Source organism: Gobius niger (genome assembly GCF_951799975.1).
Source record: "Gobius niger genome assembly, chromosome: 16".
Taxonomy (NCBI): domain Eukaryota; kingdom Metazoa; phylum Chordata; class Actinopteri; order Gobiiformes; family Gobiidae; genus Gobius; species Gobius niger.
The window spans coordinates 28377153-28399151 of NC_136867.1; the positions used below are offsets into that span (position 1 = coordinate 28377153).

Consider the following 21999-nt stretch of genomic DNA (forward strand, 5'->3'; position numbering starts at 1 on the left):
AAGTGAAACTCGACTCCCACATCTCCTGCCGGTTTTTAGAGGTTTCTTTAGGTGGTCTCTGATCTCATGAGTCCATAAAACATTTGAATAATCAGTCTTTAGATCATTCCTGACCCAGTCTAAACATTTAAGCTGATGTGTCCTGATCAATCGTGGTGGTCTTTACACTTTTCTCACGTTGGCGATGCCTCTAAGGCAGGGGTGTCAAACTCATTTTGGGTCGCGGGCCGAAATTCAGCTCCCACGGCGGGTCGCGGGCCGCATGTAATAGAGAAAATGTTTCCAATAAATGAATAATAATAAGCTGTGATTTGACCAAAGCCCCAACTTGACTGTAGCTTCATTAATGACAACGGCTGACACTTGTATTGCACTTTACAAGCCTGTGTCACAAGTTCCTGAAAGTGCAGTAGTCTTTATTCATTCACTTGGTGGTAAACTTTTATTGAAGCCACAGCCGCCCTGGGGCAGACTGTCCATTTACCACATGGCTATATAATGTGTTGTTCATATCCTGAGCTCTTTTTATGTCAGTGCCCTCTGCTGAACACGTGTGGAACTCTATCCTTTTTTTAATTTTTTTATTTTAATGCCCCCTAGTGGCTAGAATGAGCATTCTGGTTATTCTTTAAAAATTCATAACTCTGCACAGGAATGGGCTAGAGTATGTTTTTTTTTGACATACTCTGGAATGTATGCCCTACAGGGCAGGGCCGGATTAAATCATCTCGCGGGCCGGATCAGGCCCGCGGGCCGCATGTTTGTCACCCTTGCTCTAAGGTCTAAACACTTGTACTTCTGGACGCTTCAGGTCAGTTGCAGCTGTTGAAGATCACAGCACTGTGACTTTTCAGATGTCTTTTACTACTCATTTTGTGTGAGAGAAAAAAGCTCAGCGTGGATCTGCTTTGACCACCTTTCCTCTCATCACAAACATCACTATCAACTGGAACACTTTAATCCAGCAGCCTTTCAGTTTTACACCATTTGGAGTTTAAAAAGGTGAAGAAACAATAACTGTATGGTCAAAAAGCACACGTAAGTCATAATTGTGCATGCATGTCATTAACTGTGGTTTATACAGACATGTGATTGGTTTTCTATTACAAACTGTATTAAAAAAGAATAATCAGTGTTACATACCAAATGCAAATGGAAAATGTTTTTTTTTTACTCATACACATTCATTAAAATAATGAATTATTGTCGTCAACCATTGTAGAGAAATTACATGTGGATAAATCTAAGATTTATGAATTTGCAGATGTTAAGTATGTAACTCACACTGGTGTGTTCAGCCCCAGGGCTTTAATAAAAACCCGTTGAGTGTCCTCAGCCAGTATGTTTAGTATGTATTGGAGAGCTCTGTCGGTGGTAACACCAGAAAGACTTATTGCAACAACTGTTCCAATAACTGGAACTAACCTGGCTCCTTCTTCTAATGTTGTTACTGCAATGAAAGCAGCAGACCGGGTCAACATTTGTAGCACAAGAGCGTCGGTAATTGTAACTCCTGCAAGAGGTGATTTTAATTCAGCTTTAAGATCTTCTAAAGACACACCAGTAACATCTGACAGCTTCTGCAGTAACCCAGGAGTAAGACCCAGAGAAATCACACACTGTATTGCAAATCCGACTATCATACTCAGATCAACACTTACTGAGAGACCAGGGATTGGCACAGCTGCAGCTGCAACTGAAGCTACAATGTACCATTTTATTTTACTTCCCAAAGTCTCTTTCTTCTGTTTGATGGCCTCCAGACTGATGTTGGGCAGAGCCAGGAGCAGAACATCCCTCTGATGTTTAGGAAGGTCCTCCAACACAGTTTTACGCAAATCCTTGAATTCGTACAGATGACATTTCTTACCAGACACAAGGAAAACCTTTGGAGACTCGATGCCCAGTTTCTGAAGTTCTGCATTGGGAAAAAGGTTGGTTAATAAAATAATTTAGACAAAAACATAAAGAGAAGAGCATATTTGAAATGATCAAATCACAAAGGAATACCTTCAATGCATTTGTCCCTGATCCTTTTAAGGAAATCCTCCTCATTGAAGTTTGGATCTTCCTCTTTCTCGTCTTGTATGTTGTGATCAATCTTGGATCGAACAAAGTAGAACTTTTTCTTCATCTTCTGAATTTCTTTTGCCAGTTTTGCATCATTTTCTCTGAAGCGATCACAGGAAACAATGATGAAGAAGTCGTACTTCTCAAACCCCACATACTCCAGGTATTTATCAGCTGTAAAGTTGGGGGTACCAATCCCCGGCAGATCCCAGATTCTGATGTTTTTGTTCTGTGGATGGATGTATTCTGTTGGCTCGATAGTTGTCTCCTCCACTGCACCAGTTTCAGCTGCTCCCTCTGTTCCGTTTTTGATTCCTCTCAGAGCATTGACCAGAGATGATTTACCAGAGCCAGACTCTCCAGTGATCCCAATGTTCAGAGAAACATTTTTTATTTTGTCCAAATACTCCAGAGCCTTTTGAGCTGCTAAAGACAGGTCATTGTTCTGAAGCGCAGTTTGAATTTCTTCTGTATCATCAGCCATGATGGCCCCTGAGAACCAACAATGAAATGAAATAGAATCAATTCTTTTTCAGTCACTGAGCAAACATTTAAAGCTGTAAAGTGGAACTGCTTTTGACCGTAAATAGGTTCGCTCTTCGTTGAAAAGCCATGTGATGCAAACTGTAGGGCCCCGTGTGGATTTTTGCTTAAGGTCGAGAAGGGCCAGCACCGGCTCTGCCTGCTTCTTTTCTCTCTTTGGAGGGGACGAACTGACCTCAGATCAGCAAAAATAGGCTTCTGTTTGTGAGCATGGGAAATACTCGTGTGTGATCACTGTCCAACACAGGTTCGAGTCCTGAACTTGTTTATATTTTTGTCAAATGGAAATAAAAGTCTACGACATAAAGAAGCGGGACGTATCTCAGTGGATTTAATAAGAAGAAAAGGAGACGGAGGAGAAAGGTGGTTCTGGAGGTCCGTGTGGGGCTGTTTGTGCGGCTGTTAAGACAGAGAAATGAAAAGGGAGGAGCAACGGTGTTTTTCTATTTTTCTCATCTTTATATTTTTATGTAATGTACCAGTTTGTTTTAGTCTTTTGATGAACGGACACAGTCACTGTCCCTTGATTCCTGAGAGGGAGGGGAGAGATGAACGAAATTATAGTTCAGCAATGACAACTGCATTAGCAGGGCATTAATGTTGGATTGTGTGTGAATTAGCACAAACAAAACTATGCAAAGCTAATATATAAAACAGAGACATTGTGCTCTGGCACTTTGCTACTGATCAGTCCTGCACTGTGTCTAGTGGCGTGGCAGGGTTACCGAGGGAGCCCTCTGGCGGCAACTCCCATAATGCAGTTGTTTGCCTTGGTCTCCCTCAGAACAGAAGGATGATTAGACCCAGAGTTTGTTGCCAGGTCACAAAAAACGGGCCAGTTCATGATTCATGTTTTCACTCACCACACAAACCGAATCCCATCATCTCCCAGAATCTCCCAGAATCTCCTTTTCTTTTAAACAACAAAACAGCCCCGTGTTCATGAGCTGCTTCCTGTGACGTCATCGAGTTCACGCTGAAAAGTCCACACTCGTGATCTCCTCAAGTCCCTGTCGTTCACAAGTGCAGAGTCTGCAGACTTCGCATCGAGAAACGGTTTCTGTGGGTGAGCTACTGGTAAATCACAATCTGTTTTGTACACTGTAAATTCCAACTCATTGCACTTAATTGGAATAAGTTGTAAACCCGATGCATAACTATTACTCCCAATGTTAAGCCATGATTACTAGTAACGCTAGTATGATTAAGACGGCTTTCACAGTGTTCATTACTAATGATACAAGTTCTGACTACTAGACATGTTAGTACTGGCAACTGGGAATTCTGAGTACTGTTCACTTTTGTTACTTAAATATGGCCTTAACCTGTACTATTATGCTTAGTACTGGTTAATGGAACGTTCCTGTTCCCTTTATGGTTTATTTGTTAATCCCATGAATGAAGTTTTACAAATTTAGTACAAGATATAAATGTTGTAATAAAGCAAAACAAAGTGTAGTTATAAAGTCAATTTATTTAACATTAACACAGTGTAAAACACTTACATTTTTAGGTGAAATTAATGATAGAAAATCTCTATTTCTGCAGTTATAGTTCACATCAGTCCAAACAGGTGGATGAGTCTGTACTGAGCCGATGAAGAGGAGGAGCTGAAGTGTCTCAGAAGGTTCCACAGACTCTGTACATGCAGCAGGTTCTGCAGACTCACAGCAGAAGGAAGGGGATCTTTGTAAATCACTGTCAAGTCTTTATCAGCGTGGTCAGATTTCTGTAAGACATAAAAAGAACAAAAATACTTCAGATACAAGTCCCTATGGCAAGACCAAAACCTACTGGTAAAATGTTGCTTTGTCTCATCCAAACATCTCAGCTCTGACTCTGTCTCACCTCTGTGTGTTCGGTCTCTCAGCAGATCCTTCAACAGCTGCTCTTCAGTCTGACACTGAACACACACAAACCATTCACAAATGTTATTTCACATCCAACCTATGGCCACTTTATCAGAATACAACGATGAGTGCCCTCTTACCTACTGCCTGGATGCTGAGATGGTCTCAGAGTTTTCACAGCAGTTCAGACTTCTGTAAAACAAAGAATTTCAATCAGCAAGCTCAGTAAAACAGGTAAAAAAGACTATGGACTTCCTCAGAGTTTTATGACAATAAGGATAAACTATCATATAAAAAATCAGGATTGATATTTATATATTTATATTATATTTGAAGTCTAAACACTTGTGTACTAATACTAAAGTCATTTGAGTGTCTCACCTCAGCGTGTTCAGCTCCGTCTCATCAGGTCTTTCCACAGCTGGACTCCTCAGTCTGACACTGGACACACACAAACCATTTCAAAGATTATTTTACTAAATTACATGCTGTTTAAAACACTGATCAGTACAGTCTTACCTTCGGTCTTGATGTAGAGTCAGTCTCTAAATCTTCACAGCTGTCACTGTCTGGGAATAAAAGAAAATCTTTAATCATAACCAACAGTGTTAGATGTTGTGGACAGGCTGCACTTGATTTAACATTTGAAATAATGAGTATCACAGTAATAGAGCCAAAGCTAATATGTAGATGGTCCATGAGTAAAAAATGCACAAATGACTGTGCTGCTGCTGCTGCACTTTTGCACGAGAATACTCAGTAAATTACCCTTAAGTATCTATTTTCTGTCTTTAAATGACACGTCTGGAGCTTTACTACTTAAATTTGTATCACTAATGTTAGACAGGCCCCTGTGCGGTCACCAAATTAAATAATAAATGTGTTATAAGGTAGAGCAAGAGCGTTATTGCATTTTTCAAATATAAAAAAATACTGAAAATAGTAACAATGCATCAAACTCTCTGAGCAAACACAAATATATCCAAAGACACACTCACCTTATGTCGATTAATGAGAAATAAAACAGGAAAGGTGCTGTTTTCTGCTGTTTCTGCTGATGATGCACTGAGGCTGTTCAACACTTCTCTTTTGAATTCAAAACAGTTCAGAGCAACCTGATTGGCTCATTCTGTACATGTGACATATGACCTGAACCAATCACGGGCAGCATAGGTTACAGCTTAGTTTTGCCCGTTACGATTACTATACAGTCAAGTTCCCGTTACAGGGGGGCAGTAGAGGACACTGGGGGGGTTAGTGAGAGTTACTAAAACCATGTACTGGATCAAGAGAAAAGCAAGTCAAGCCAATGTTCAGCCTATATTATTCAAAACGGGCAAATCCTAGTAAGTGGGACAGAATCTTATAATGGATACTTTAGATTGAGCGTGAGCACAACAGGACGACAACTAATCATTACTGGCATCATGTAAAGTTAGTCAGTACTTGTAAAACCCTGTTTTTGGAGCAGAAACATGTTGCTGTAAAATGGAAAAGCAATTAATCATAATTTTCTCTTGAAAATGTACCTCTTATATGGAATAGAGGGTTAATGCTGAAAATTTCAGGTCTCTTAGTAATTATAACACTTTATTTCATGTTGCGACCTTAGTTGGAATTTACAGTGTATAAGCCCAGCTGGGTCTTAGGATAGTAACTTTGTTTTCATCTAGAATATGCCAGAATGCTGAAAAAAACTTTCATTTTGTTCAAAATATTTCAAAGAGGACGCCTGAACTCATTAATGACTATGGTTCACTTATTACCCAAATCACTCTTCAAACCGCTATTTTAGAACACAAATAAAACCTTTATTTGAGCTGATCTGTTGAAAAAATTCCCGGGCTAAAAATGAGAGCCACTCCGGCCCTGCGCCAATAAAACCTGTTCAGGCTCCCACAACACATCCTGATTGTTAATGTGATTTAATTTAGTTTGGACCGGACTGTCGGCAAATACATCACACTCATGGACTTGGATCATGATCATGGATTAGATGAGATAATTAATGACTGAACACATGAACACATGTTTGACAAATGTATGGTCCTCATGATGGGGAGCTGACACTGCTGTAATACCACCCCCTGGTGGCCAGGGACGACTCCAAGAGGCACTTGGGATCATTGATTGACACTTCCGACCTCCCAAAAGCGGCTTAAAAGCCTGGCTCCAAAGAGTTTTTCTTTTTCTAAAAATCGCTATGACCCATGTGACCACGCTGGGGCAGGTGAAATATTTTTAACCACACTGGTTTTTTGTTTATTAGCCAGAAAATTGGAAGCATCTTCAGTACATTGACTGGCTCCAGAGCCTGTCAATCAAGCTCTGGAGCTCTGTGGAGGCTCCGCCCACCCCGTGAGTGCAGGGCTTCCCGCCTTTTTCCATTTTAAGGAACAGGCTGTGTAGGAGGAGATAGAGCGGCCATTAAGGTTCACACAGGACTCGCTGCCTTTTTTTATGAATGGGGCTGAATGGGTGTTAATCTATCTGTAATTATTGTATCTATGGTTTAAACAGTAACAACAGCTTGGATGTTTGTCACTTGGAGGAGTTCTGTCTGGTTTTGGTCACTTTCTCTCTCAGCAGATATTTTATCTGGTCAGAGAAGTGGAGACTCTGGCCGGTCAGTAAACAGAGAGATACGGTTCACAACCTTCTCCACATCTGACGTCTAAACACTTCCTCCTGTCTGCATTCTGCGATTTACTCTTCAGCCTCGTCCAGCAGGTTACAGCGTCAGCATCAAGAACACGTCTCTTTGAATTCTGATTATATCTGTGTTATCAGTAAATAAATAAAAAGTGTTACCTTAGAATCAGTGTTTCCTTTGAATACCAAGAAAAGGAGAGGACACGCCCTCCTTCAGCAAAATCCCCTTGAAGACACGACGAAGGCACATCCACAGACTTTGGCAGAAATGCAGCGCCTTCATCTGTGTTTGAGGAGCGAGGAGAGGAACGAGACAAGTGATCAGCCGAACTTTACAATAAACTACTCGAAGCACAGGTGTTTAACATCAAAGCCATTAAGGGTTGGATGAGTAAGTTTGAGCAAAGTAACAATAGACCATCTGTAAAACACATCTATATAAATGTATCCACAGTTTTATTAAAAAGCCCATGATTGTCTATTTATTCTGATAAAAACATGTCTATATAAATAATCGGTTCTGAGTGTTACTTACCGGTCAGTGCCACAGCTCAGTTTGATCTGAAGAGTCTCTGACCTCCTGCCCCGCCTGGTTGGACTGATATTTATAACATTCAAATATTTTCTTAATTTAGCCACAGCTCATATATCTGTTACAGGAAACTGTCGCAACAACAACAAGCTTTAACCTCTTAACTCCCGTCTGAACCAAGCAGTTTGGCTTTACCCAAATCTAAAAGCTTCAGAAAAAGCATCAAAATAGCCACAATGAGCCAAGAACAAGGATGAAAAAGGCCAAAAAAAGTGAGAAAACTGAACAAAAGAGTCACAGAAAAACCAATGAAAAGAAAGGTTTTGACAACACGGCAACAACACACGGAAAAAGGTCAGTTCAGATCAGTTTTGTAGGTCTTAGCTTTCAAATGAGGCGTTGCAATAATAATTCGCCCTCTCCAGCAAGGGACAATGCAAAGTAGTTTATGAATGAGATTCCTCTAAACATGAGGCAGAGGATTTTACAGACACAATAGAAATATCCTCAAAGATTGTATTGTCAATGTTTATTAGAATGGAATTACCCCCTACCTCCTACAAAGCTATATCTGCCGCCTTTTTATACCCCTCTGTTGGCTGCTTTCTTTTTTCACAAAGACAAAGAGAGGCTGTCATTGGTCATCTTGATGCTCTTTCACTAGAACCAAAAAAATCTAGCTAGAAATCTCAGGGTAATCATGGACTCAGAGCTGAATTTTAAAGGAATAGGCCACCGTTTTTACATACTGAGATATGTTCTCCGCTATAGCTCCAAAACAGATCAAGATAGAAGCTACCAAGCTCTTCCACGTCTTCCCTATTTAAATATGGTTACGTGAAGTGTTCCACTACAAAGTATGATTGCACAAAATTAAACAATGTGGATTTTCTAAGCGGATAAAAGGGGGGACTATAATGTAAGGCGTAATAATACCAGGAGTAGTTCGAAATTTGTGCAGTAGTCTTCACTTTACTGTGCGGATGCCAAACTACTCCTGGTATTATTATGCCTTACAATATAGTCCCCCTTTTATCCACTTAGAAAATCCACATTGTTTAATTTTGTGTATTATACTTTGTAGTGTAACACTTCACGTAACCATATTTAAATAGGGAAAACGTGGAAGAGCTTGGTAGCTTCTATCTTAACCTGTTTTGGAGCTATAGAGGAGAGAGGGAGAGGCTAAATGCTAACGCCGTCTGCGCTGTGTTTACGTGACTGAAGGCACGGGTGAAGATCAGACAGGTCCTAAAGAACTCGTCAAAGCTAAGGTAAGAACATATCTCAGTATGTAAAAACGGTGGCCTAGTCCTTTAACAGTCATATTCAGTCCATTACATCAGCGGCCTATTACCATCTAAAATACACTGCTAAAATAAAAACATAGTGTCTAAACCAGACTTGGAGAGACTAATCATGCGTTTGTCTCCAGCCGGTTAGACGATTGCAACGGCCTGTTCACCGGCCTTTCTAAACGAGCTGTCAGAGCTGCAATTTATCCAGAACCAGGAAATACGACCACATTAGTCCAGTGCTCCGGTCTCTGCACTGGCTTCAGTCGCTCAGAGAACAGGCTTGTGTATAAGTCTCTTCATGGTCCCGCACTGAAGTATATAGCTGACATGTTACAGCCGTTTGAACCGGGGCCTTGAGATCCTCAGGGAGGGGTCTCCTGGTTGCGTTTGAGGTTCATGCAGCAAAGGTTCGGAACAGCCTCTGTGAGGACGTTAAAGAATTGCTAATGCTAAAATCATTTAAAAGCAGGTTTTCATAATTGTAAATATTAGCCATGAAATGTATTTTGAAACATTGTCTCACCCTCTAACTGGGGCTCAGTGGTTCATTCCCCACTGTTCAAGAGGAACTGAGTTAGTGTGAGGAGGGAAACTCTGACGGGATGTCCTGGGGTTTTGGTGAATAAATCTGAAGAACTTGCAACTATTTTGAGGATTTAATCTCATTTATTGTGACTCTGTTGTTTTGCTTTAGTAGTAGTAGTAGTAGTAGTAGTAGTAGTAGTAGTAGTAGTAGTAGTAGTAGTAGTAGTTTCTCTGTTGTCTGTTTTGATCTTAATATGATGTAATAACAGAGTAAATACCAGCAGAGTGTTTGTGGTGAATAATTCAGTCGGTCCGTTGGGTCTGGACTCCCCCAGGTCCCATTAACCCTGGATCAGAGGGGTCTCCTGGGGTCGAGCGCAGGGGCCGCTGCAGATAAACACAGACAATATTATTCTGCGCTCAGGATTTAAAAACTCCTCCTCCTCCACTCCCTCTCCTCCTCCTCCTCTTTTCCAACTTTACCGACAATAATGTTCTCCTTCAGCTACCGTATGTTGTCATATATGAATAACCCAGCAGAGGGCGCCAGACTGTAACTTGTAACTAGTTTAAAAACAAGTCAAAAACAACAGATAGATCAGGCTCAAACTGTGGAAGATGAAACAAAAACAAAACACAGAGCTTGATTTTGAGAACTGCAAAGGTCCCAAACTAGCGGGTGGAAGATGGAGGTATGTGGAGGCTGGTTGTGGGTGCGGGGTTGAGAGGGTGGGTGTGTGAAGGGGTGTGGTTTGTGTATAGGTGGGGTGTACAGAGTGAGTGCATAAGTGTATGTGCAGAGTAGATGTTGATTGATTGACTGGGCCTGGTCCAGTTGAGGATGAAATGAGCCTTTTAGCTATAAACCTGCATTTTTTTGGAAGTATATTGTACTTTTTTTTAACGCACTGTCCCTTAAATGAATAAATGCAAATGCAAATAAAATAAAAATGACTACTTTCAGTTTCCTTAACTCTCCCAGTGTTCCCGTCCTCCTGAAGAAAAAGTTATTATTTTTACAAAATGATGCAATCGGCTTTCTATATCTTTCCCATCATCCTCTCCCCATACAGTCACATTCCTCTCTCTCCAACTCTCGTCATGCCTCTCCTCCTCTCCCTCTCTAGCATCTTCTCTCTCACCTCTCCCTCCCTCCTCTCTCTCTCTTCTCTTGCCTCTCCTCCTCTCTCTATTTACCCTCTCCCCTCCCCCCGGATCCTGGAGTTTGGGGAAAGTCCTTTACGCACAATCTCCATGTGGATCTAACACGTTAAGGGGAGATGCTGCAGATATTTTTATTTTCAGATTTTGGGCCAACGTGATCTCTTGACAAATAAACTTCACCTGTAAACGAACAAGAAAACAACCTAATCTTCACAATGACATGTTTAAAGGGACTGTGTGGAGTTTAAAAATGTTGCGGCAGACGAACACAAACAGTTGAATCACGGGGTGGAGTTGGGTTGAATGAAGCATGTCCCGTGTGCAGCACAGATGGCTAAGGCCAGGCTATCATAGAGTACCACATAGTACATTTGCCTCATCCGTGGACACCGAGATGGAGGAGGCTGAGACACCTGTTGGTGGAAGTAGAGTACTGCATAGTGAGGAAAACTATTAAAAGTTGTTTTATTTTATTTGTTTAAGGATTTTCTTTCTTCCGAGTGGGGAACGTTCATAACTCCCAAACATATCTCCGTGTTCAGGAGAGTCTCCTCTGTCAGTTTGGATTAAAGGTCATTTTATTCTTAGGGCACAAGAATAAAATAAATCCAAGATTTTTTTTTATTAAGAGTGCCGGTTCCAGGAGATTAAAGCAGCTCTTAAAGGGCCTATATCATGCAAAATAGACTTTTTGGAGCTTTTAACGATGTTGTAATGCTATTTCCTTTTCAAAAAGACCCCCAGAGTTGAACAGATGTCATGTTTGCGCTGCAAGCTGTGAAGATGGAGCTCTTTCTTACCTACTCTGGACTCACCTGTTCTTTTTTCTTACCTAAGGATAAGCATTTGGCTACGAAGACGGGACTTTATTCAACCTGCCAAAGAAGAGGCCACTCGTCAGAAGTTGTTTTTTTCTCTCCAGGATTCAACGACTTTCACCAAAATGGTGTTTTTCTGTGACTGTCTCTGATGGATGTTTGGTGAACCTTCACCTGAATCAAAGTGGATTCACTTTTAAAACCAACGCGAGTCCCTTAATGTAAACAGTGATGGCTGTTAGCGTGTGTGTTAGTGTGTGTGTTAGCGTGTGTGTTAGCCATTTATGAAGCTGTGTTGCAGATGTCAACTCCTTATAACTGCATCGTGAAGTAACTTCACTTATTACTGTTTATTTATACTACAGTACAGTTGTATGTGCGGAGAGAGGGTTCGGAGTTAATCGAAGCGTTGTGTCTTCAGGGTTTGAAAAATACCTCCAGAAAACACTTGTATTTATCACAATAATTAGTGCTCCATAGTGGTAGAGGTACACTATATCATATAAATGCCTACACTTAACTTTGGAATGGCTAAAATAGCATGATATAGATCCTTTAAGAACTCTCAGTGAGTCACAGAGTACACGTATTTAGAATCCTAAGGAAGACATACGTAGAGTTAAGTCTTTACATTTTTGCTTCATAACAAAACATTAATAAAGAAAAGATCAAATCGATCAGGGAAACATAAGCTCAGATCTGTCTCTCCTTCAAAACACAAATAAAGATTCAAAAGTCACACCCTGGAACCAAGTACCTCATGTACAATAACGCCTGTATCAGAGTCACTTTATCCACCACCTGCACTAGTATGGAAAACTTTAGTCTGCCAACTGTGACATTTCAGTATGTTTGATGCAGTATCTTATATTTTGTTCTAATTTTGTATCAGCTGCTTGTACTTTTTTGCCCCCTTTCTTTTTACCCAAATCTAAAAGCTTCTTCAAGAAAAGCAACAAAAGGGCAACACAAACGTGAAAAAACGCAATATTGTTACACAATTCTCCTCAACAGAAGCTGTAGCCTTTAGTTTATACTCACTGAAAACCAAATCAGGCAAAGCGTCGCCTTCACTCTCGGAATAACTTTAATTTGGTCGCAGTAGTTTTTAAATCTTAAGTAAAACATAATATTTAGTTGCTGTTTATCTGCAGCGGCCCCTACACTCGGCCCCAGGAGACCCCTCTGATCCAGGGCTAATGGGACGTCTGTTAATGATTCACTAGAAACATTCAGCTGGGATTTACAGTTAAATGCCATCTGTGTGTAGTTTTACCCCCTTATGTGAAGAATCTTTAAAAAAAAGTGTTTCATCTGCCGTCCACCACGACCTTTCACCTCTGAACCCTCGCCTGAATCCAGCACACTTTCTTTACCCAAATCTAAAAACTTCTTGAGAAAAAGTGTCAAAATAACACCAAAAATGAGATGGAAAAATTGATGAAAACGCAACAGAAAAGCCAAACAAGAGCAACAGAAAAGTGACTCTATTAGGTGACTTTTGTAGGTCTTAGCTTTCAAATGAGGTGTTACACATAAGGTGTTACACTGACCTATTGTGATCTTATATATTTGGGTGAAGCTAAACTGGAGAAAATGTGCTGGGTTAAGGCGAGGGTGAACAGAGCACATTTACTCCAGTTTGGCTTTACCCAAATCTAAAAGCGTCTTGAGAAAAGTGTCAAAATGAGACGAAAACAAGGAAGAAAATGCAACAAAACAGTAACAATGCAAGGAAAAGGATCTGTTTTGTCACTTCAATTGTACCATTATCAATCTGGAATGTGGAACCAGTTGGATGGATTCAAGCAAATCAGCGACCACTGCATAACAGTGGATCATCATGATAACTCAACAGGCCATAAAAAAAATATAGCAACTTTGTTTGTAACAGTAACGCAAATAGTTACTTTCCCTGGTAGCAAGTTACTTTTATTATAGAATAATTCAGTTACTAACTCAGTTACTATTTGGCAGAGGTGGGAGACTTGAGTCACATGACTTGACTCGAGTCGCAATTTTCAGGACTTGAGACTTACTTGACCAAAGCTGCAAAAAGACTTGACTTGACTTGGGACTTGCTGTTTGTGACTCGAGACTTAACTTGGACTTGAGGCCAATGACTCTCAATGACTTGCTGTGACTTTATAGTTATTATTTATTTGAGTGAAACTGTCGAAAGATCAGGATTCATTGAGTAAAAGCGGTGCATCTATGTTTACATTATGGTAATTAGCCACATGCGTGTTCGGTTTACCGACGGAGCTCGTCTAATCAATACAGCGCGAAAAGGCAGGAGGAAATACGACGTCGAAATACGTGCATTAAAAGTTTTCTAAAGACAGTGAAGAGCTGGAGATTTACGGACAGGAAAACGTTTGAAACAATGGACTGGACCTACAGCGCAGACGGAGCCTCCAGAACGACGATGCGTAAGAGCTGATTAATAAACAGAAATCTTGGAGGCTTTTCGATGTTTTAAGGCATTCACACAAAGTTTACAGCATTTAGTGGCTACTTTACACATCCGCACACAGCCCACTGACAGCGGGACTATATTTTGAGCAGGGGCGAATCCGAGTATACAGGGGCTGGGGCATTACAGGGGAACCACTGACAGAAAAACTGCCAGAAACTAACAAAAACAAAAAATATTATTTTATATTTATGTTTCAGACTGCAGGGAAAAGCAGCTCATATTTAAAATACTATATTTCATATTTTTTAAGTCGCCCCCCCCGGGCCCCCTTCCTTAAAATGCTGTCCCAGCAATTTTGTGCATAGACTGTTTATTTATAATACATATATTTTGACTGTTGTGGCGTTTAAATATTAATTAGACTTTAAATCCAAATCCATGAGTTTTTAAAAGTTTGATTTTAGCCTAAATTTTCAAAATTACGGTATCTTGAGAAAGCACTTATTATTTACAAGATTAAACACATGAAAAGTAGACACGCTGGCGTTGAGGTGATTTGCCGGCTAAAGCAAGACTTGACTTGACTTGACTTGACAAAAGCTATGACTTGACTTGACTTGACTTGACCCCATGACCGATTGACTTGGACTTACTTGAGACTTGGACCTTCACGACTTGGACTTGACTCGAGACTTGCATTTAGTGACTTACTCCCACCTCTGCTATTTGGAACATGTTGTGAGTAACTATAACTAATTACTTTTTCAAAGTAACATTCCCAAAGTGCTGTTAGTTCGTAAAGCTGTAAAGTACAGGAAAATAATAGTAATGCATTATTTGTCTTATATAGCACTTTTTCAGACACTCAAAGTCGCTTTACCATTTTGTGCATTATTCATTCACTCCATATTCGGTGATGGTAAGATACTATTGTAGCCACAGCTGCCCTGGGGTAGACTGACGGAAGCGACACTCACTACATTCACCCAGGCCGGTCTCCAAAAGTGCAACAAAAAGCATTTTTTTGAAAACAACTAAAGGATGAGATGAAAGTGTTTTTGATCAGTTAAAATATGGGAAATTACATCTGAATCGTAAAAAAAATTCTCCCATTTTCTTCACATAACAGTTGCATAATGCACTGGTTGTCGATGTTGTATTATTGGACAGATTTACCTTTGAGTAGAAATAAAGAGAGGAGTAAAGATCAGGAAATACTCATACAGCTGTGTTGAGATTGTTACATTGTTTATAATTTATGTTTTCAACACATTTATACACAACAATAAAGTAATAGATTATTGTGATCAGTGATATTGAAACTACATATAAATCTACAATGTATGAAATATCTGATATTTGTATTCACACAGACGTGTTCAGCGCCAGGCTTTTATGAAAACACTTTGAGCGTCATCAGCCAGTAAGTTTAGCATGAATTTGAGAGCTTTGTAGGTGGTAACACCAGAATGAACCATTGCAGCAGGGATTCCAACCACTGGGACAAACTTGGCTCCTTCCTCTATTACTATTGATGTAATGAAAGCAGCAGACCTGGCCAACACTTCTAGCACAAGATCTTTGGTCATTTCAACTGCTGCAAGAGTTGATTTTATCTCAGCCTTAAGATCATCATAGGGGACACCACTAAGAACGGACAATTTACGCAGTAACTGAGGAGTAAGACCCAGAGAAACAACACAGTGCACTGCAAATCCGATTATAATGGTCAGATCAGCAATTGCAGAGAGACCAGGGACTGGCACAGCTGCAGCTGCTATTGAAGCTAAAGTGTACCACTTTATCTTCTTCGCCAAAGTCTTCTTCTTCTGTTCGATGGCCTCCAGACTGGTGTTGGGCAGAGCCAGGAGAAGAACATCACTCTGATGTTCAGGAAGTTCCTCCATCAGAGTTTTACGCAAATGCTCAAATTCGTACAGATCAAGTCTGAAACCAGACACAAGGAAAACCTTTGGAGACTCAAAGCCCAGCTTCTTCAGCTCTGTATCACAAAAAAAAACATAAATCAATAAAACTGGAATAAAATAGCAGTTACATTCAGAGTGAACACTTTACCTTCAGTGCAGTAGTTCCTGATGATCTTTAGAACTTCCTCCTCTTGGACGTTTGGATTGTCCTCTTTCTGACTGTTTATGCTGTTGTCAATTTTGGATCGAACAAAGTAGAACTTTTTCTTCATCTTCTGGATTTTTTTTGCCAGTTTTGCATCATTTTCTCTGAAGCGATCACAGGAAACAATGATGAAGAAGTCGTACTTCTCAAACCCCACATACTTAAGGTATTTATCAGCTGTAAAGTTGGTGGTGCCGATCCCAGGCAGATCCCAGATTCTCATGTTGGGCATCACTGGATAAGGATAATCTGTTGGCTTCATAGTTGTCTCCACAACACCAGTTGGAGCTGCTCCTTCTGTTCCATTTTTGATTCCTCTCAGAGCATTGACCAGAGTGGATTTACCAGAGCCTCCCTCTCCTGTGATTGCGATGTTCAGAGTAATGTTGTTCATTTTGTCCAAATACATCTGTGCCAAATCAGCTACTAGAGGCAGGTCATTTTTCAGAAGCGCAGTTTTCATTTCTTCATCATAGTTGTCAGCCATGATGCCTGGTGATCAAATAAAATGGAAATAATCATGAGTTACATAAAGATCAGGAAGTCGTTATTGTCGTTTCACTAGAAAGAAGCAGTGGGCGGCTGCAGTACAGGATCCAACACTCAAGATCTTTAGATCTTCAGCAAGGCTCATGTTTTCAGTTGATTGGGAAAACTCACTAGGACACGGTGAGAACATGCAAATTCTACACAGAAAGGCCCACATGGTAAGAGTGTTAAGCTGGACCTATACTGTGCGATTTTGCCACGACTTTTGATTGGGCAGCAATTTTTACTCCGTATACAGATATATTTATTTATTTTCCCCCGCAGGTCCCACAGGTTTGAGCGGGTCGGGTACAGCAAATATATGACAAATAAGGGTTCACATTAAAGTGCATTTATGTTAACAAATGAATACTATATCGAGGATGGAAATGACAACTGGGAAATATCAAGATCAAGGATAATATATGTATATTAATGTGCCTTTTAACACAACACTAGTAACTTTTGGGAATGTTAACTTTGTTTGGCATTGATTGACCATCTGTAAGTAACGAATGATTGCCGTTTGTCACTTGCTTTGTACCAGACATCGTACATGCTACATGCTGTTAAATGTATCATTGATAATGTGTAAAGTTAATCCACAAACGGACACGTTGTGTACACGTGTGCATGCTGTGTTCCAAGGCTCTCGTACTTTGAACTTGCAATATGTTCTTTTGTACTATTGTTGTAATATGCATTTTTATTGTAATGATTCGGGTTTATAAGCTTTTGCTTCGGCCCACTCCTTTTGAGCAGAATTCCAACTGCTCAGATAAATAAACAAATAAAACAAATATGTTGCTCAAAGTTTTGTTGAATGTCCAGTTTTATGGGATAAATGTATCAGTTGCATGTTTTGTTTGTCATAGGTCTGAGTTTATATGTAAGCTAGCTTGCTTACTTCTGCGTGACTTGACTTCCCCCATGACCAAATGACTTGAACTTGTTTGATAATTGAAACATCACAAATTGAACTTGACTCGAGTGACTTACTCCCACCACTGGTGTTTAGTTGTAGTTTATTGGTATTTTTCTCTCTATATATATATATATATATATATAAGTGGCTTGCCATTGGCTTCAAGGGTGGTTTGGGATGTCATTCGGACTAGAGAAGTGTGGTCGGATGGTGACTAAGAGAGGGAAGGTAGTCCACACAGAAGGGGTCTCACTCCCAGAAGGAACAATAGCAGACATTGAGGACAGTTACAAGTACCTCGGAATCCCACAAGCAAATGACAACCTCGAAGAGGTGACAAGGAAAGCGGCTACGGCCAAATACCTCCAACGAGTAAGGCAGGTCCTAAGAAGCAGCTCAATGGCAAGAACAAGTCCCGGGCAATAAACAGCTACGCCCTGCCAGTAATCAGATACCATGCAGGAATAATAAGCTGGCCAAAGGATGAGATACAGACCACAGATGTTAAGACGTGAAAGCTCCTAACCATGCACGGAGGGTTCCACCCCAAATCCAGCACCCTGAGACTGTACGCTAGCCGTAAGGAAGGAGGCCGAGGACTAGTGAGTGTGAGAGCCACTATCCAGGATGAAACATCCAAGATCCATAAGTACATCAAGGACAAGGCTTCGACAGATGACGTGCTCAGTGAATGTCTCAGACAATGGGGAACAGAAGATGCGCTGTGGTTCATTATAGATCCAGTGCTGTGTAATGCCAGAGACGCAGACACATGCGTAAGATCCAATCCTGGCCATATTCCGTCTCCAAAGCTTTTTCTCATAAAAAAGTACACGCAGAAAGTTGTCCAACAACTGCTCAAACACGAGCTTCAAATCAAATGCGCTGCTCTGAGTGCGGAAAGCGAAAATGAAACTACCACTTAACTAGGGCATGGCCTGCACTTCGTAGTTTTTTTCTTTTTTTTACTTTGCTGCTGTACCATTTGTTTTCTATTTTGCTTTCACGTATTGTGAGCCCAGAGGTACATTTCATTATAAAGCAGCTTTGAAAGGACTGCCAATTGTATTCTAAGGTTATAAATACTGTCTAATAACGATCATTAGGCTATTTAATTTCAAAACCAACTGATTATTTTTTAGATTGCACTTGCACCGTGAACCGAACCGTGAGAGCTGAACCCCTAATATTTATCCATAGGCCTACATATTCCACTGTCTCTTGATTTCTATTCCCTGAGTTTAGCGAACATATTGTCGATGTAGTTTATAAGAAAGGAGCACGGGTGCATCAAACACTCCAATTGCAGTTTGTTTGAAATTATTTTAAGCATTCATTATTTTAAACATTGTAGTGGCCATAGTTTTTGGAATGGGTTGGGAACCACTGGTCTACTTAGTGCGGGTCTGCAGCTATACTGAGTGACGGGTTATAGGGACTATACTGGACATTTCTTTGTAATAACTCATAATCTCAGAATATCAAATGTGGCCGAAGGCCAGGTCTCACTAGTAGACTATACTGTATATCCCTCAAGTCTTTTGGCAAATCGACTTCACATCAGCACAAACACCCTATGTTTTGTAGTAAATCATTAAATGATAAAATGTAATAATGTAATAATTAAAAGTTTTACCTTTGATTCAGACGCCACAGGTGTGTTGGAATCTCGAGATGTGAGTGTTGTTTGTCCTGTTCACTCTTTGTCACCACTCCCACTGATAAACTCTGCTCTGGCATCACGGACTGACACGCGACTGGAAGAGTTACACCACTGACAATACTACATGAGCATGAACCAATCACCCATTCACTCTCATTCATACACCAATGTACGCAGACAGTTTAGTTTCATTTTAGTTTTCACTCCTTTGTCTTTCATAAACAGGTAAAACAGGATTGGTATAAATGCAGAGCACAGCCAGAAGCATCATCACAAGTCAGAGAGTTTTATTGTGCAACTGAACTACTCTAATTTATAGTTTCGTTTCGTTTATTTGAGCTGTTTACATTCATTCACTTACAGAAAGTGCTTGTGCATTTCACTTTTGTATTCTCATTGGGAACTCAACTAATTATAACTGCATCTCAGTTTACATTACATTGATAAAGTTACCATAAAAATATGCAAAGTTCAAATATTTTTCATACACGAGTGTGTACCTGTTGATGAGGTACATTTTCCTATTACATTTACATTTTAACCATATAATCAGTAACATAGACCTTACAATTTGCATATATGATATAGCCTGTAAAAACAAATATCGGCCAGTCGATATATCAATAATAATTCGCCCTCTGCACACTTCCCTTCCAGCATAAAGGGACAATGCAAAGTAGTATGAATGAGATTCCTCTAAACATGAGGCAATAATGAGAGGGTTTTACAGACACAATAGTAATATCCCCAAAGATTGTATTGTCAATGTTTGTTTTCACTCTGGATTTAAAAACTCCTCCTCCTCCTCCTCTCTTAACCTGGGATTTATTTGCTACAGTATGTTGTCATATATGAGGAACCCAGCAGAGGGCGCCAGAATATAACTTTTAACTAGAGTTAAAAAGTGAAGCTGTTTAAAAACATTTCAAAAACAATAACAGATCAGGTGATAAAACAAAAACAAAACACAGAGCTTGATTTTGTGAACTGCAGAGATCCCGAACTAAGCCATGACCAGCTGGGTGTGGGTGGGAGTGTGTTTGGTGAAGCGGGCGGGTGGAAGATGGAGGTTTGTGAAGGCTGGTTGTGGGGTTGAGAGGGTGGGTGTGTGAAGGGGTGTGGCTTGTGTGTAGGTGGGGTGTACAGAGTGAGTGCATAGGTGTGTGTGCAGAATAGATGTTGATTGATTGACTGGGCCAGTCGGGGACAGAGGAGAAAAATTTGCCTTTTAGCTATAAACCTGCTTTTTTTAAAAAGTATTTTGTACTTTTTTTTAGACGCACTGTCCCTTAAATAAATAAATACAAATGCAAATAAAAAATGACCATTTCAAATTTCAGTTTCCTTAACTCTCCCAGTGTTCCTGTCCTCCTGAAGATATAGTTATTATTTTTTACAAAATGATGCAATTGGCTTTCTGTGTCTTTCCCATCATCCTCTCCCCATACAGTCACACCTCCTCTCTCTCTCTAGCATCTTCTCTCTCTCCCCCCCTCTCTATTGCTTCTCTCTCCTCCTTTTTCCCTCCCTCTCCTCTCTCTCTTTACTCACTCCCCTCCCTTCTCTCTATTGCCTCTCCTCTCTCTCTTTATTCTCCCCCTCCCTCCCTCTCTCCCTCCCTCCCTCTCTCTCTGTCCCCCTCCCTCTCCTCCTCTCTCTCTCTCTTTACTCTCTCTCCTTCTCCCTCCCTCTTCCCTCCCTCCCTCTCTCTTTACTCTCTCTCCTTCTCCCGCTTCCCTCCCTCTTCTCTCTGTCCTTTTCCCTCTTCCCTCTCTCTCTTTACTCTCCCCCACCCTCCCTCTTACCCCCCCTCTCTCTCTCTCTCTCTCTCTCTCTCTCCTTCTCTCTCCTTCTCCCTCCCTCTTCCCCCTCTCTCTCTCTTTACTCTCCTTCTCTCTCCCTCTTCTCTCTCTCTCTCCCCTCCCTCCCCTCCTCTCTCTCTCTCTTTACTCTCCCTCTCTCCTTCTCCCCCTCCCTCCCTCTCCCCTCCCTCCCTCTCCCTCCCTCCCTCCCTCTCCCTCTCTCTCTCTCCTTCTCCCTCTTCCCTCCCTCTCTCTCCCCCCTCTCTCTCTCCTCTTCCCTCTTCCCTCTTCCCTCCCTCCCTCCCTCTCTCTCCTTCTCCTTCCTCCTCTCCCTCTCTCTCCTTCTCCCTCTTCCCTCCCTCTCTCTCTCCCCTCCCTCTCGCTCCTTCTCCCTCTTCCCTCCCTCTCTCTCTCCCCTCCCTCTCTCTCTCCCCTCCCTCTCTCTCCTTCTCCCTCCTCCTCTCCCTCTCTCTCCCCTCCCTCTCTCTCCTTCTCCCTCTTCCCTCCCTTTCTCTCCCCTCCCTCTCTCTCCTTCTCCCTCTTCCCTCCCTCTCTCTCTCCCCTCCCTCTCTCTCCTTCTCCCTCTTCCCTCCCTTTCTCTCCCCCTCCCTCTCTCTCTCTCTTCCCTCTCTCTCCCTCTCTCTCTCCCTCTTCACTCCCTCTCTCCCCTCCCTCTCTTCTCTCTCTCTCCCCTCCCTCTCTCTCCTTCTCTCTCTCCCCTCCCTCCCTCTCCTCCTCTCTCTCCTTCTCCCTCCCTCTCCCCTCCCTCTTCCCTCCCTCTCTTCTCTCTCTCTCCCCTCCCTCTCTCTCCTTCTCTCTCTCCCCTCCCTCCCTCTCCTCCTCTCTCTCCTTCTCCCTCCCTCTCCCCTCCCTCTTCCCTCCCTCTCTTCTCTCTCTCTCCCCTCCCTCTCTTCTCTCTCTCTCCCCTCCCTCCCTCTCCTCCTCTCTCTCCTTCTCCCTCCCTCTCCCCTCCCTCTTCCCTCCCTCTCTTCTCTCTCTCTCCCCTCCCTCTCTCTCTCTCCCTCCCTCTCCCTCTCTCTCTCTCCCCCTCCCTCTCCTCCTCCCCTGCACCTCTCC

At 41.5% G+C, this 21999-nt stretch overlaps 2 protein-coding genes across 3 annotated transcripts in view; both read right to left on the minus strand.

The window, feature by feature from the left end:
* LOC306975770 (interferon-inducible GTPase 5-like) overlaps positions 1–7682 on the minus strand; it is a 132496-nt gene extending 124814 nt beyond the window's left edge. For both annotated transcript variants that reach the window (XM_079573513.1, XM_079573510.1), the window contains exon 1: positions 7651–7682. The gene's annotated coding sequence lies outside the window, so the exon portion shown is untranslated. The remainder of the gene's footprint in view (positions 1–7650) is intronic.
* Positions 1268–16426, minus strand: LOC306975841 (interferon-inducible GTPase 5-like). Its single transcript, XM_079573615.1, has 3 exons — positions 16240–16426; positions 2011–2299; positions 1268–1918 (listed from the first exon to the last, which is right to left on the minus strand). The coding sequence occupies exons 1-3, from the start codon at positions 16411–16413 to the stop codon at positions 1281–1283; spliced, it is 1101 nt and encodes a 366-aa protein (XP_079429741.1). The 5' UTR covers positions 16414–16426; the 3' UTR covers positions 1268–1280.
* Positions 16427–21999: the final 5573 nt, after the last annotated feature.